Source organism: Loxodonta africana, chromosome 12, assembly GCF_030014295.1.
Source record: "Loxodonta africana isolate mLoxAfr1 chromosome 12, mLoxAfr1.hap2, whole genome shotgun sequence".
In the NCBI taxonomy this organism is placed as follows: domain Eukaryota; kingdom Metazoa; phylum Chordata; class Mammalia; order Proboscidea; family Elephantidae; genus Loxodonta; species Loxodonta africana.
Window position 1 is genome coordinate 38,462,067 of NC_087353.1, and position 13,327 is coordinate 38,475,393.

Consider the following 13,327-nt stretch of genomic DNA (forward strand, 5'->3'; position numbering starts at 1 on the left):
TCCTCATTGACCTCAAATCTAGAGGCTTTTAGGATATCAGAGCTAGACAAGGCCTCAGTGAGCATGTCTCTTGACCCCCCCACCCCTACCTCATACAACTGATAAGGAGATGGCATGGGGGAATGACCTACCCAGGTTCCATTGCTAAAAAGAAGCAGAGCTGGGCTGGTAGCCAGGTCCCCCACCCCCAGCACAGAGCTCTTCCTGCACATCTTGGTATCTCCTGCTCCCTGCCCACCTCTTGACAGTCAGCGACCCCTCCTGGCCCTCAGCCTTGTGTGCACCTGGGCATCATGCTCCTCAGCCTCCTCCGATATAGATCCGGTGGTGATCCCATCAGGCTCCTTGGTCTCGATGAGGGCAGGAGAGCTGGGCTTTGAGAAAGGTGGTGCTCCATTTGGCAGGGCCTGCAGTGGGAAGAGTGGTCATCAGGGCCCCCAGAGACTGCCAGCTGCCCACCCCTGTGGGCCTGTGGTTGGTCCACTGTCATCCGGAATTTTCCTGCTAGAGTTTAGAAGCCTCATAGACTCAAAAATGTCACTAGTAAGTTCCTCCTCTAGAGCATTAATTTTAAAATGCTATAATTTCCTAGTATCGGTTCCTACAATTAACAGTTTTCTAAGGTGAGAAAGACTCAATTGTTCCTACTCAATGACAGTAATTCACTGAGGTCTTTTTTGCTGTACAGCCCTGTCAAATGCCTTCCAAATGTCTGAATAAAAAAAAGAAACCAAACCCGTTGACAATGAGTTGATTCCGACTCATAGCGACCGTATAGGACAGAGTAGAACTGCCCCATAGAGTTTCCAAGGAGCGCCTGGTGGATTCGAACTGCTGACCTTTTGGTTAGCAGCCGTAGCACTTAAGCACTACACCACCAGGGTTTCCAGTGTCTGAATAACTATATAAAAAAAAAACAAAACAGCGCCATCGAGTCGATTACGACTGAATGGGTCCCATAAATTCCCCCAATGATTAAAGTAAGCACTGTGGCAGAGGTAATCAACTCACTCGCCCATTTAACTAGTGTACTAAGTACCTACTGTGTGATAGGAACTTTCTAAACACGGGGGTGCAGACAAAGCTCCCTGGCCTTGCAGAGCTTACACTGTGATGAGGAGAGGCAGACAATAACCAAACAAGCAAAATACATGGTGCACACAAAGATATTAAGTGCTCTGGAGAAACAAAGTAGGAGGGGACAGAGGGATTGCTGGGGTCGGAGGGCAGAGGGTAGATGGGGGAGGTGTCACTGCAAACATGGCATTTGGTAAAGACCTGCAGGCACAACCCATGCAGCTATCTGGGGAGGAGGCTTCCAGGAAGAGGGTGTAGCCAGTGCAAAGGCCCTGGAACAGATGAATGCCTGGAGTGTTTGAATAACAGCAAGGAGGCCTGTGCTGCTGGAGCAGAGGAAGTGAAGGAGGAAAAGGGAAATGAGGTCAGAATGCACAAGGGCCAGACTGTGTAGGGTCTCCTGATCCCTAGAGGACTCTGGCTTTTCCTCTGTGTGAGATGAAAGACCCGTGGAGGCTTTGAGCAGGGGAGTGACATAATTTAACATTTGTTATGGATTGAATTGTATCCACCCAAAAGACATTGAAGTCATAACCCGTGATACTTGTGAGTGTGACCTTGTTTGGAAATAAGGTCTTTGAAGATGTCATCAGTTAACATGAGGTCATATGGGAGTAAAGTACCCTAATCCAATATGACTGGTGTGATTACAAAAAGTGGAGAAGAGACACAGAGGTAAGACACCATGTGAAGACAGAAGCAGAGACTGGGGTGATGCATTTACAAGCCAGAGAATGCCAAGGGTTGCCAGGAACCACCAGAAGCTGGATGAGGCAAGGAAGGATCCTTACTAGAGTGTTTGGAGTGAGCATTGCCCTTCCAACATCTTGATTTTGGACTTCCAATCTTCAGAGCTGTGAGACAATAAATTTGTTGTTTTAAGCCACCCACTTCAGGGTACTTTTTTACGGCAGCTTTAGGAAACTAAGACAACATTTGAGTAGGGTGACTCTGGCTGCTGTGTCAAGAAAGAGAACAGGGGCAAGAATGGAAGCAGGCTGGTGGGTTGGGAGACCACTGTAGTACTCCGGGCACAGGATGGCAGGGCTGGACAGGGATGGTGACTGTAAGGGGTGAGAAGTGGTGGGAGAGCCAACAGAACTTGCCCATGGACCATAATGAGACGAGTCAAGGATTACTTCAAAGTTCTTGTCCTGAGCAACTGGACGAATGGAATTCCATTAACTAAAAAGGGGAAGAATGAGGGAGGGCCAGGTTTTGGATGAAGTTGCGGGGGGAGACCAGGAACTAAGCTTTGGCCACATTAAGTTTGAGATGCCTATTATATATACAGAGCCCCTGGGTGATGCAAATGTTTAACATGCTTGGCTGCTAACTGAAAGGCTGGAGGTCCAAGTCCACCCAGCAGTGCCTTGGAAGAAAGGCCTGGCGATCTGCTTCAGAAAGGACGCAGCCTTGAAAATCCTGTGGAGTACAGTTCTATACTGACATACATGGGGTCACCATGAGTCAGTCACCTCAATGGCAAGTGGTACTGTATACATAAATGGAGATTACCAAGTGGCTATGAGATCAATTTAGGGGAGCTTTTGGGGCTGGAGATTGAAATTTGGAAGCTGCCAAAGAGGGCATGTAAAACAACAAGACTGAATGAGATCAACAATGAGATTAATAAAGATAGAAAACACAAGGGCATGTCCAGGCTCCAGCATTAAGACATCAGGGAGAGGGTTCAGAAGCTCTTCAACACTTTGGGAAGGATTCACTGTGATAATTCTTCTCCAACTTTCCTCCTCATTCTACTCAACTAATCTGTGGGGTGTGATTTCTGCTGATGGAGTTGTATTTGCTACCCTAACTTCCAGAGAAGTAACTCTCCTCATTTCTTCCCTAGAGTATTCGGACTTTTATTACTTCTAAGTGACTGTTGTGCAGATTTAGTGATCTGTCCTGGTCACATCCCAGTATAGCCTGAGTTGGGGACTTTCTAAACAGTTGTTCAGTTCATCTCATAGTATGAGTTGGTTCCTTATCAAGGCACACTAGCGGCTGATGGCTGTTGCAGAGCCTTGTAGTTAAGACAACGGGTATAATCTACAGCAGCTCAGCTTCTCAGACACATTAAAGACAAGACTTGTCGCTGTGCTGGTATGTAGTGGATGCCTGATAACTATCTGATGAGTGACAGATGACAAAGAATTAATTTCTCTAATAAGCAAAGAGCTCCTGAAAATCAATGAGGGGGAAAAAAGGTTGTCAAAGGTTAGACATGCATGTGCAACTCACAGAAGAAATCCACCTGACCAACATCACGTTAAAGGTGTCCCGCTTTGCTCACAATTAAAGAAACGGGATTTTTAAAATGAGACATCATGGTTTCATCAATTGGATTAACAAAGACAAAAGTCGTTAAAGTACCCAACAGCAGCCAGGGCACGGGGAGGGTGACAGAAGGTGGGTAGACAACATGTGTTAAAATTTAAGTGTATATAACCTTTAACCCAGTATGTCCACTTCTAAAAACTTATGTTTTTCAGGTAGGGGTGGTAAGAAATTGTTAAAAGTCAACTGTGCAAAGCTGCTGAAAATCTAGATTTCCTCAAAATGCCAGTGAAAGAAGTCTTAAAAAGATAGCACCTCCCATGTTTCCATTAGAAAAGGTGCTGACTTATTTGTGTGACAAAATGTTCAAGAAGAGGAAAAATGACGTCTAATTTGAACACAGCAACCCGTCCCGGGTCAGGCAACACCTGAGGCGACAGACACAGCAGTAAACCAGACGGACCCCGTTCTTACCCTCACATAGCATATCTGCTTATATTCTGGGCTTTTAAAAAATTTTCAGTGAACATGTGCTTTCATTTATTTGAGCCCATTACTGTTAAAAGAATTTATTGCAAAAATAAGACAGCATTCAAAAAAAAAAAAAAAACCTGCTGCCATCAAGCCGATTCCAACTCATAGGGACCATATAGGGCAGAGTAGAACTGGCCCCATAGGGTTTCCAAGGAGCGGCTGGTGGATTCAAACTCCTGACCTTTTGGTTGGTAGCCTTAGCTCTTAACCACTGCGCCACCAGGGCTCCAAGACAGCATTACCAATCAGTAAAATAAAGAGCTGTAGATTTAGACAGTGCAATAAATTACAAAACCACCATTGAGGAGATTGTTCCGATGGCCCTCTATATACTCTATGGCAGGGCTGCTTAACCTCTGTTTCCTGCACATATTTCACGTACCCCTAACCTTTAATTTCCCATATCTCCACTGACCCTGTTAACTGGTGACCTGACAGCTTCTGCAACGCATGTCTGGAACTCGAAGATCAAGAACTACCGGCCAATACGCTACGTGGTCGGCAGCTGGCCAGTGTCCAATGCTTCCTCCACACCCAGGCCCTGAGTTTGTTGGCTGTCCCTGACTGCTGTATGTTTTAAGGGACTTATCAGGGAACTCACCTTTTTTTAATTTGAAAATTTACACAACTACTTCAAAAAAATGGCTCTGCTGATGCTCCTGATGATTTCTGTACCTCAGTTCCCACCTCTGTGTCCTCACAAGGGTGTCGTGTGCTGGGGATGATTCCTGCCTCAAATTAAGCACTATGCAGAGATTTATTAAATCAAACAAGTAAACAAAATACTAGAGCAAACTAGAATGAGTGTTGTTGTCACCAAGACTGCTGTGTGACTTTAAGGTGGTTTCTAACAACACGAAGGAGCCCTGGAGGTGCAGCAATTATGCACTCAGCTGCTAACCGAAAAGTCAGCAGTTGGAACCTACCAGCCGCTCCCCGGGAGCAAGCTGTGGCAGTCTGCCATGCAGACTGCTGCTGCTGCTGTTGTTAGGTACTGCCGAGTCAGTTCTGACTCATAGCGACCCTAGGTACAACAGATTCCAGATCACAGCCTTGGAAACCCTATAGGGCGGTTCTACTCTGTCCTGCAGGGTTGCTACGAGTTGGAATCAACTCAACGGCAACAGGATACCAATGAAACCCTATTTCCTTTATTTTTTAAAGAAATAGTATTTTTCAAGTTATTAAAAATTTTATATGCCAGTAACTAAATTTCCTATCACTTCACAAAAGTAGCTGACTTTTAAATGACTGTCATCTTTTGTCGAATAACATAAAAAAAGATATATTTTTAATTTGTCCTATTGACTATATCGGAGCCCTGGTGGTGTAGTGGTTAAGAGCTAAGCTGCTAACTAAAAGGTGAGCAGTTTGAATCCACCAGCCACTCCTTGGAAACCCTACGGGGCAGTTCTATTCCAACTATGAGTTGGAATCAACTCGACAGCAACGGGTTTGGTTTGGTTTTTGGCTACTGAATATATTAGATATATATCCATATTAAAAATGCAAACAACTCACGTCAACTTTGTGGCAAGGTCAAGTCTTACTTCATGGGGTGCTACTTTCCAACCTGAAACTTCTACTTTTCTGAGAGACAGCTTCTTACTGTTCTGGGTTCTTTGGAGCCTTTACTGTAGCTCAGACTTTATACTCAGCACAAAACACCTTGTTCTGTTCTTTGCTTTAACGCTCAGCGCCACGTGGAATTTTAAGTTACTCAAGGATGGAGAAGATGTCATATAGACCTCTGTGCAGCCCCTGGCACCAAGCTGGCGCAACTTGCACATAGGAGGGACCCTGCAAAAGCTGGGAGGCAATGTGGCTGGCTGGTTGGGAGCATGGGCTTGGTTTCTAATTCCAGCTCTGGGACCTACTAGATCCAAAGATTGTGCAAGGTTCTGGGCCTCAATTTACTCCTCTGTAAAGTGGGTATAATAATAGCCCCATCTTACGGGGTTGTCTTGAGGATTAAGTGAAATAATGGATGCAGAGAAGTAATCAACAGTGGTTTTGACTAGACTCGTTGAACAATGAATCTTCTGTTTGTGTGACTGACTTGAGAGCCCTCATATGCTGGGGGAAGGGAGAAAGCATTTAGTTTTTCTTTAAAACTTTATCAGGAGTCACCGCTTCAACCATCACTCCTTCAGCCTCATCAGAGTGGGCTTTTCATTAGCCGTAGTTAGGTAAAGCTTCAGCCATGGAATTGTCCCAAACAACATGCCATCCTCAAGAGCTACCAAACTCAACGATACATTCCCATGACTGGAAGAATGGGAATACAAGGAATAAAAACAATTTCCATGGCTATCTAAGTTGCAACAATTGGTCTCAACCCAGCTGGAACGAAGGAGAATGAAGAACACCAAAGACACAGGGTAACTATGAGCCCAAGAGACAGAAAGGGCCACATAAACCAGAGACTACATCAGCCTGAGACCAGAAGAACTAGATGGTGCCTGGCTATAACAGATGACTCCCCTGACAGGGAACACAACAGAGAACCCCTGAGGGGGCTGGAGAGCAGTGGGATGCAGACCCCAAATTCTCGTAAAAAGACCAGACTTAATGTTCTGACTGAGACTAGAAGGACCCCAGAGGTCATAGTCCCTAGACCTTTTGTTAGCCCAAGGCAGGAACCATTCCCAAAGCCAAGTATTCAGTTAGGGATTGGACTGGACTATGAGATAGAAAATGACACTGGTGATGAGTGAGCTTCTTGGATCAAGTAGACACATGATCTATGTGGGCAGCTCCTGTCTGGAGGGGAGATGAGAGGGCAGAGGGGGTCAGAAGCTGGCCAAATGGACATGAAAACAGAGAGTGGAGGGAAGGAGTGTGCTGTCTCATTAGAGGAAGAGCAACTAGGAGTATACAGCAAGGTGTATGTAAGTTTTTGTATGAGAGACTGACTTGGTTTGTAAACTCTCACTTAAAGCGCACGCGCACACACACACACACACACACAAAATTTCCATGTTCAGCAAAGGACGGTAAAGGGATCAATTTCTGCAATAGCTGCTGGTAGCTTCTAATAAGCTTGACCATCAGGAAGTGTGTGGTTGGTGGGTAAAACCTGGGGAAGCTGCTGAGTGCACTGCAGTCTGTGGAAGTTCAGGGAAACACGGGGCAAAGGCCAGACCGGGGGGCAGGAGCACATGAGGGCTTGGTTTTTTCTGTCCCATTCCTTCTTCATTTCCCACTCATGAAACCCTCCATGGCCTTGGGTCTCCTACTTCGATGAGTAAGCCAACTCCACTGCATTCCCTGCCCCCTGCTGCCCTCACACTCCCTCCTCTGGAGGCCACATTATTCATGTGGCTTCGACTGTACCCTCCATGCAGGGACTCTGACCCCCAGCCCAGCCACTCCTGAGTGCCATGGAGACACCTCCAGTGGCCTCCCCTTCTGACACTGTCTCAGGATGCACTATGTCACCTTCATTTCAACTTGACATGAATTTCACCCACTTCTCCCCTGACCCAGCTTTCCCTCTGACAGAACGCTACCACCAACTAGACTCGCCTTCACAGTCACCCACCTTCAAGTCCCGCCAATGCTTCTTCTACAAGCTCTTTTTTTAATCCCTTCCATTCCATCCCCCTAATTCAGGCAATGGGGTGGGGGACTCACCGAGCCGTTGAGGCCATTTTGGGTGGCTGTTTTCTTCACCTCTGGCTTGGATGCAATGATGAGGTAGGTTTCGATGCCCTTCTCCTCCAGGTAATCGCAGCGGCTGCCTCCATCGCCTGGCTCCACGTCAAACTCTCCTTTCAGGCAGTCCATGGTGCTCTGGGAGATATGCACGCGCCTAGGTTGCAGAGAGAGGCCCTCAGCTCAGGCCGGGGCTTCCCCACCCCAGGACCACACTGGCTAGGCTGCTGCTGAGCGTATCTCCTGGGACTAGGGGCAGATGGGCAAGTGGAAATGTGCAGTAAGCAATGCTGCCACCAGAAGAATGGCCAGGAGGTCCTGCTGCTAACGAGCTGTGTGGGGATGTGTCACCTCTCTGAGACATCTACCGCACAGGGCTGGTGGGAAGACCAAATGAGATCTGAAATTTAAAAGTCTCTCTGAGCTCTCAGTTCCTAGGATGTGAGTATTACCCACCTTGCCTGATTTTCAGTTGTGACACCTGCCATGAGGGGTTATAGCACCCATTCTGAAGAGTCCCCACTGAGGGACAGCTCACAACGGCCTCTGAAGGCAGCTCCCTGGCACAGGCAGGAAAGGTATCCCTGGTGTCAATGTCAGCCCAGGCTGGGCTTACCCTCAGGTAAGCGATGGAGCCTGCAAAGTCATCCCTCAGTCTGTGCATCCTGAGGGCAGGGTCTGCTCTGCTGACTGACTGCCTTACGGTGTGGGGTAGCTCACGTAAGATGTGCAGGTGCTTTGTACCCAGCACACTGCTGCCTCAGAGCCTACTGGTCTCATCGCTACTAGGGTTAACACCCCTGGGGGAGCTGCTGCAATGTGACATAGTCAGAGCCCAGCAGCAACACGTGTAAAGGGGCAGGAGGAGAACCGCTGAGAGGTCCGGGCAGGGGAGGCCGCACCCAGCACAGGTCCCCATACAGGCCCGGGGGCAGGAAGCGAAGGAAAGCTCACCTTCACCTGGTAGAGAAGGGCCCTTCTCTAAGACACCTTGTCCCTTATCAGGACCACAGCCCCGAGGGGTGGATGGGGACAGTCCCCTCCCCAGCCCTCCCACCTTCCCCCTCAGGGGGAGTGCTCACCCTGGGATGCCGCCTGACTCCATCTTGTTGGCCACGGTGACGTCGGTGGACCACACATCATACTGCCAGCGCTTCTGGCCCAGGACGCCACCCAACACGGTGCCCGTGTGCACCCCCACACGCATGTCCACCCCAGTCTTTGTCTTCTCCCGCACATACCTGCCCAGTACAAAGGAGGGGTCAGGCCATGGCCCTCAGCACCATGCCCCTCCCCCCCACAGGAGGGTTCTACACAGACCCACTCCCCCACAAGGCCGAGGGGAGCTTCCTCCTACTGACCGCCCCCAGCTTTCTGCCTGCATTTGAGGTAAATAACATGTAGGGGGTTAAACCAGGCCAGGGCCTGAGCCCAGGCTGAGGTGAGGTTCAGCAATTCCAGGCCAGTGTCCCTTTTGAGGGGGGAGGTGTAAACAGCAGCATGGGACCTCCAGTTTCTCTCTTCTGTTAACAAGCATTTACTCATGTGTGCAAGTCACATTTCACTGAGCATCTAGGATGTGCCAGGCACTGTTCTAAGTGCTGCAGACAGAGGAAAAAAGAATAGCTGTGAGTGTCTCCTTGCTTGAGAACTCCAGGAAGTCACAAACAGGGCTCAGAAATCTGCCTGGTGGTGAGTGGGGTGGAAGTTAGTTTCTACACCTGAACTACTGCCCCCAGGGCAAAGGCAGCATTTGTTTCTTTATAGGTAGATACTTAGTCTGCAAGTTGTTAAAAATGTGAAGCCACTGCCGCCTCCGAGGTGGGAGGTGAAGAGTGGACCCGCTGTCCTGGCTTCCCTTTGTTGCAGGAGGAAAGGCCTCAGCAAGGAGGGTCCCTTTCCACTTCAGTGCTTGACGTCACCCAGGGTATACCCAGAAACCTCACATCCATGAGAAGGACCGTCCCTGGCCACCTGGCACAGTGACAGCAGTGACAAGTGGGGGCAGATGGAGTTTAATGTCCTCACAGCTCATGGGAGGAGAGGGCTGCAGTGGAGACAAGAGCCCTGGTTGGGGGCACAGAGGCTGGAGTCCAGGCCCATGTCTGCCGCCACACACACAGTGTGGTCTCAGGAGTCGCTTCGCTGCTATCCTTTTGCTTCCTCATCTGAGAGAAGGGGGCAGCAATCCCTGAACCTCTCTGCCTTGGGAGTCATGTGAGAAAAAATGGTGAGAAGAGACAGAGGACACCTGGGAGGAAAACTCCATGCCTCCTGCAAAGGTGAGGGGGTGATGAATTTCATGATATGCGACTTCTAGCAGAAAAAGATAATGTGGATTAAGGCCGGAAAAGGATCCCCTAGAGGCTGGGGAAGTCTTGCACTTTCAGCTGTGATAAAGGTATGCCACATTCTGACTCCCTGAAGCCAGGGACAGAGCGACCTAACAACGCTACATCCCAATAGGCCAGCGTTGCACACCTCGAATGGATCCCTCTGTGGGTGCCTTGGGATGTTCTGGACCCACAGCAGGCTGGCGTCCTAACAGACCAGCATAGGCAACCTGCTTCTTCAGCAGGGCCAGAACTACACACTCTGGGAGGCCCGTCCCTCCCAGAGGTCCCCTCAAGCACTCCCACTTACGAGATGGCCTCCACCATGGCCAGCCCCATGAGGATGGAGCAGACAGCGTGGTCCTCCCGGTAGTCAGGCAGGCCACAGATGCAGTAGTAACAGTCACCCAGGATCTTAATCCGCAGCTGGTGGTATTTCTGAAAGGGGAGGCATGCACTGATTCCCGAGTCCCTCCTGACCATGGAGGAGCAGGAAAGAAAGCAGAGGAAGGACAGGTGGGAGAAAACCTGGCAGACAGGGGAGCCAGCAGGGCCATGCGAGCAGCCCCCATCTTGAATGCCGGGTGAGGGTGGGGGGCACTTACCGCTGCCAGCTTGTCAAAGCGGGCAAAGAGCTCGTTGAGAAGCTTCACTAGCTCCTGCGCACTGCAGGCAGAGGACAGCTGGGTGAAGCCCACGATATCAGCAAAGAGGATGCTGCGGGGGAGGAAAGGCCACAGGTGCATAAGGCGCCAGTCAGCACTGCCAGCTCCTGCTCCCAACCCACAGGCAGCGGGATCACAGCTGAGTGCGGCTTGCCCAACCCCAAAGGCAGTGATAGCCTGGCCTTTTCAGGGCAAATGCAAAGCTCTGACACCACACGTCATCCTGTGGACTTCCTTTCAAGGGGCCTCCCTCCCCCAGGACCCCATCCGTCAGCCACCCCACACTGCCTCACTCTCCCTGCCCCGAGTTCAAGGCACGCTTTCTAGAATAAGCATGGGTTTTGGAATCAGAAGTCAAGGTTCTAGCCCCAGTGCTGGCTCCGAATGGTGGGAGACCTCACAGAATTCACTGCCCCTCTCTGAGTGTGCTTCTTTCTTTATAAAACGGTGGGTTGGACCAGAGTTAATCTAAGCACCTTTCAGCTCTAACACATCTGTCACAAGGCTTCTCCATAGCATAGGGGTGAGAAGTTGAGTGAAGGAGCTGAGGCTCACAGGCTGGGGGTGCCTTTGCTCCTAGCCCTCAGGGAACACTTTCAGACCCCACAGCACTGGGCAGATACCACAGAAGCTCAGGTCCCCATCCTGTCTGTCCTCGGGGGCTGGGTGTACCTGACGTTCTCGTGACGGTACATGTACATGGTGTTGAACTGCTGCTGGTCCTTCTGGCTCTCATCTTTCTTCATGTCCTTCAACATCTCGTCAGCCACGTGCTTGGGCAGGATGGAAAGCATAAGGTTCTCCTGTAAGCAGAAAGGGGAGGGTCAGTGGGGAAGCAGAACCTGGCCTGTAGTTTCCCAGGGCAAGCTCAGACACCTCTGGGAGGAAACAGCCTGGTCCTGCTGATAGATGTCAGCTAGGAACCTTGCTGAGGCCTGACAGCTCAGACCCACACCACAAGGCAGCCAGGGGCCCAGGGAGGGCTGTGAGAGTGCTGCAGAGATTGGGCGGAGTCAGAAATCCGGGGAACAAAGTCAGAATCTGGCTCTGGGCCTCTGACTTCTCCTCAAACTCATGAGAAGTGTGAGCATTGCTACGTCAGCCCACCCTCTTCTGCTCCTGCATGGTGAGCTCCCTAAGGGCAGAGGTCGTTGCTGAGTCCCTTGGTGTCACCCATCGTGACCTACCCAGAGCAATCAATCCTTCCAGAAATTCAACTTGATTGATGACCTACTACATATGAGGCACAATACTAGGTGCCAGTGTACCAAGGGAGTGAGAGACTTTCTATCCTCAGGGGATACAGGTAAGTACATCCACTGCAGAAGAGTGTAACGAGTACAGGCAGTCTCTGGGTTACAAGCGAGATCTGCTCATAGTTTGCCTTTAGGTCAAATTGGTAGGTAAGTCAGAACAGGTACATCTGGCTCTTAGCATAAGTTAGTAAAATGTTTGTCTTAGTATATAGTATATATTTTACCTTTCTATGCATATAAAACACTTCGAATGTTTTCATGAGCATCACAAAGTAGTGCATGCTTTGGTTATTACAAATCATTGTATTTAACTCAAATTTTTAATACAATAGGCTTTATGGTAGTCTGTTCTTAAGGACCAGTTGTCCATAAGTTGGAGGTTCTTAACCTGGGGACTTACTGTACCATGATTAGAGAGGTGAGAGCCAAGGACTACCAAAGAAAGAAGGAAGGTATCAGAATCTGTCAGAGGAAGAAGGAAGGACTTACTAGAAGTGAGGTTGGAAGAGTCTTGACGAAATGAGATGCTAAGGGCATTTCTTTTAAAGGGAACCACACACCCAAAGGCACAGAGGAAGAGAAATTATACCAGAGTGAAGGACCTGCAAGCAGTTCAGTGGCAGTAGAAGCAGTGAAAAATACACCTAGAAAGTAAGGCATGGGGGTCAGCAAACTACAGCCTGCAGGCCCAATCTGGCCACTGCCTATCTTCATAAGTGAAGTCCTACTGGCACCCAGCCACGCTCACTTGCTTACATATTGCCTATGTCTTTGTACAACCACAGCAGAGTTGAGTAGTTGCAACTGGATGGTTGACAAAACTGAAGATATTTACTGTTTGGCCCTTTGCTGACTTCTGATTGAGATTGTGAAGGGTCTTGTGTGCCAGGCAGGGAATCTGAAGTCCTTCCTGAGTGCTGTGGGAAGCTGTGGAGGACACTGGCAGAGGAGCGGACATATGTTTTAAGAAGATTATGCTGGAGAACAGATTCGGCTGTGGGGCAGCAACAGGAGCTACTGGGTAACCAAGACAGGAGGAGAGAGTGCCCAAGAGCACCAGGTAGGGGCTGGACCTCTGGGTGGAGCACAACCTGCAGGGTGTGGCGACTGCTTGGGTGTGAGGGTGATGGGTCTGTGGCTTGGGCATCTGGGAGGACGGTGCCAATCTCTGAAATAAGGAACAAAACAGGGAAAACAGATGCGGGGAAAGATGGGAGTTTGGTTTGGAAGACCTCCATGTAGAGCTGCCCTATAGGCGAGACATGTGGGCTGGCTCTGCAGGTCTGGACCCTGTGGCTGTGGGTGGGGAGTGAAGCTGGGGCTCGGTGTGAGCGGAGCAGAAGCTCAAGCAGAGGAAGCAGAGCCCGAGATGGAAATGGAAGAAAAGTGGTCAGAGGAGGAGAAGACAAAGCAAGCGAGCAGGTACCGCATCTGCCAGCTGAGAAGAGTCCCCGGAGAGGAACAACCAAAGCTGGAAGATGCTGCAGGGAGATCACCCCGGGGACAGAAAAATGCCCACTGG

At 49.6% G+C, this 13,327-nt stretch overlaps 1 protein-coding gene across 1 annotated transcript in view; it reads right to left on the reverse strand.

Annotated features, from left to right (window-relative positions):
• ADCY3 (adenylate cyclase 3) overlaps positions 1 to 13,327 on the reverse strand; it is a 121,125-nt gene that overhangs the window by 14,968 nt on the left and 92,830 nt on the right. Inside the window, exons 4-9 of the mRNA XM_003411918.4 lie at positions 11,222 to 11,352; positions 10,490 to 10,601; positions 10,195 to 10,322; positions 8,634 to 8,792; positions 7,531 to 7,708; positions 285 to 407 (exon numbers count right to left, since the gene is read on the reverse strand). Coding sequence (XP_003411966.1) covers positions 285 to 407; positions 7,531 to 7,708; positions 8,634 to 8,792; positions 10,195 to 10,322; positions 10,490 to 10,601; positions 11,222 to 11,352 — 831 coding nt within the window. The remainder of the gene's footprint in view (positions 1 to 284; positions 408 to 7,530; positions 7,709 to 8,633; positions 8,793 to 10,194; positions 10,323 to 10,489; positions 10,602 to 11,221; positions 11,353 to 13,327) is intronic.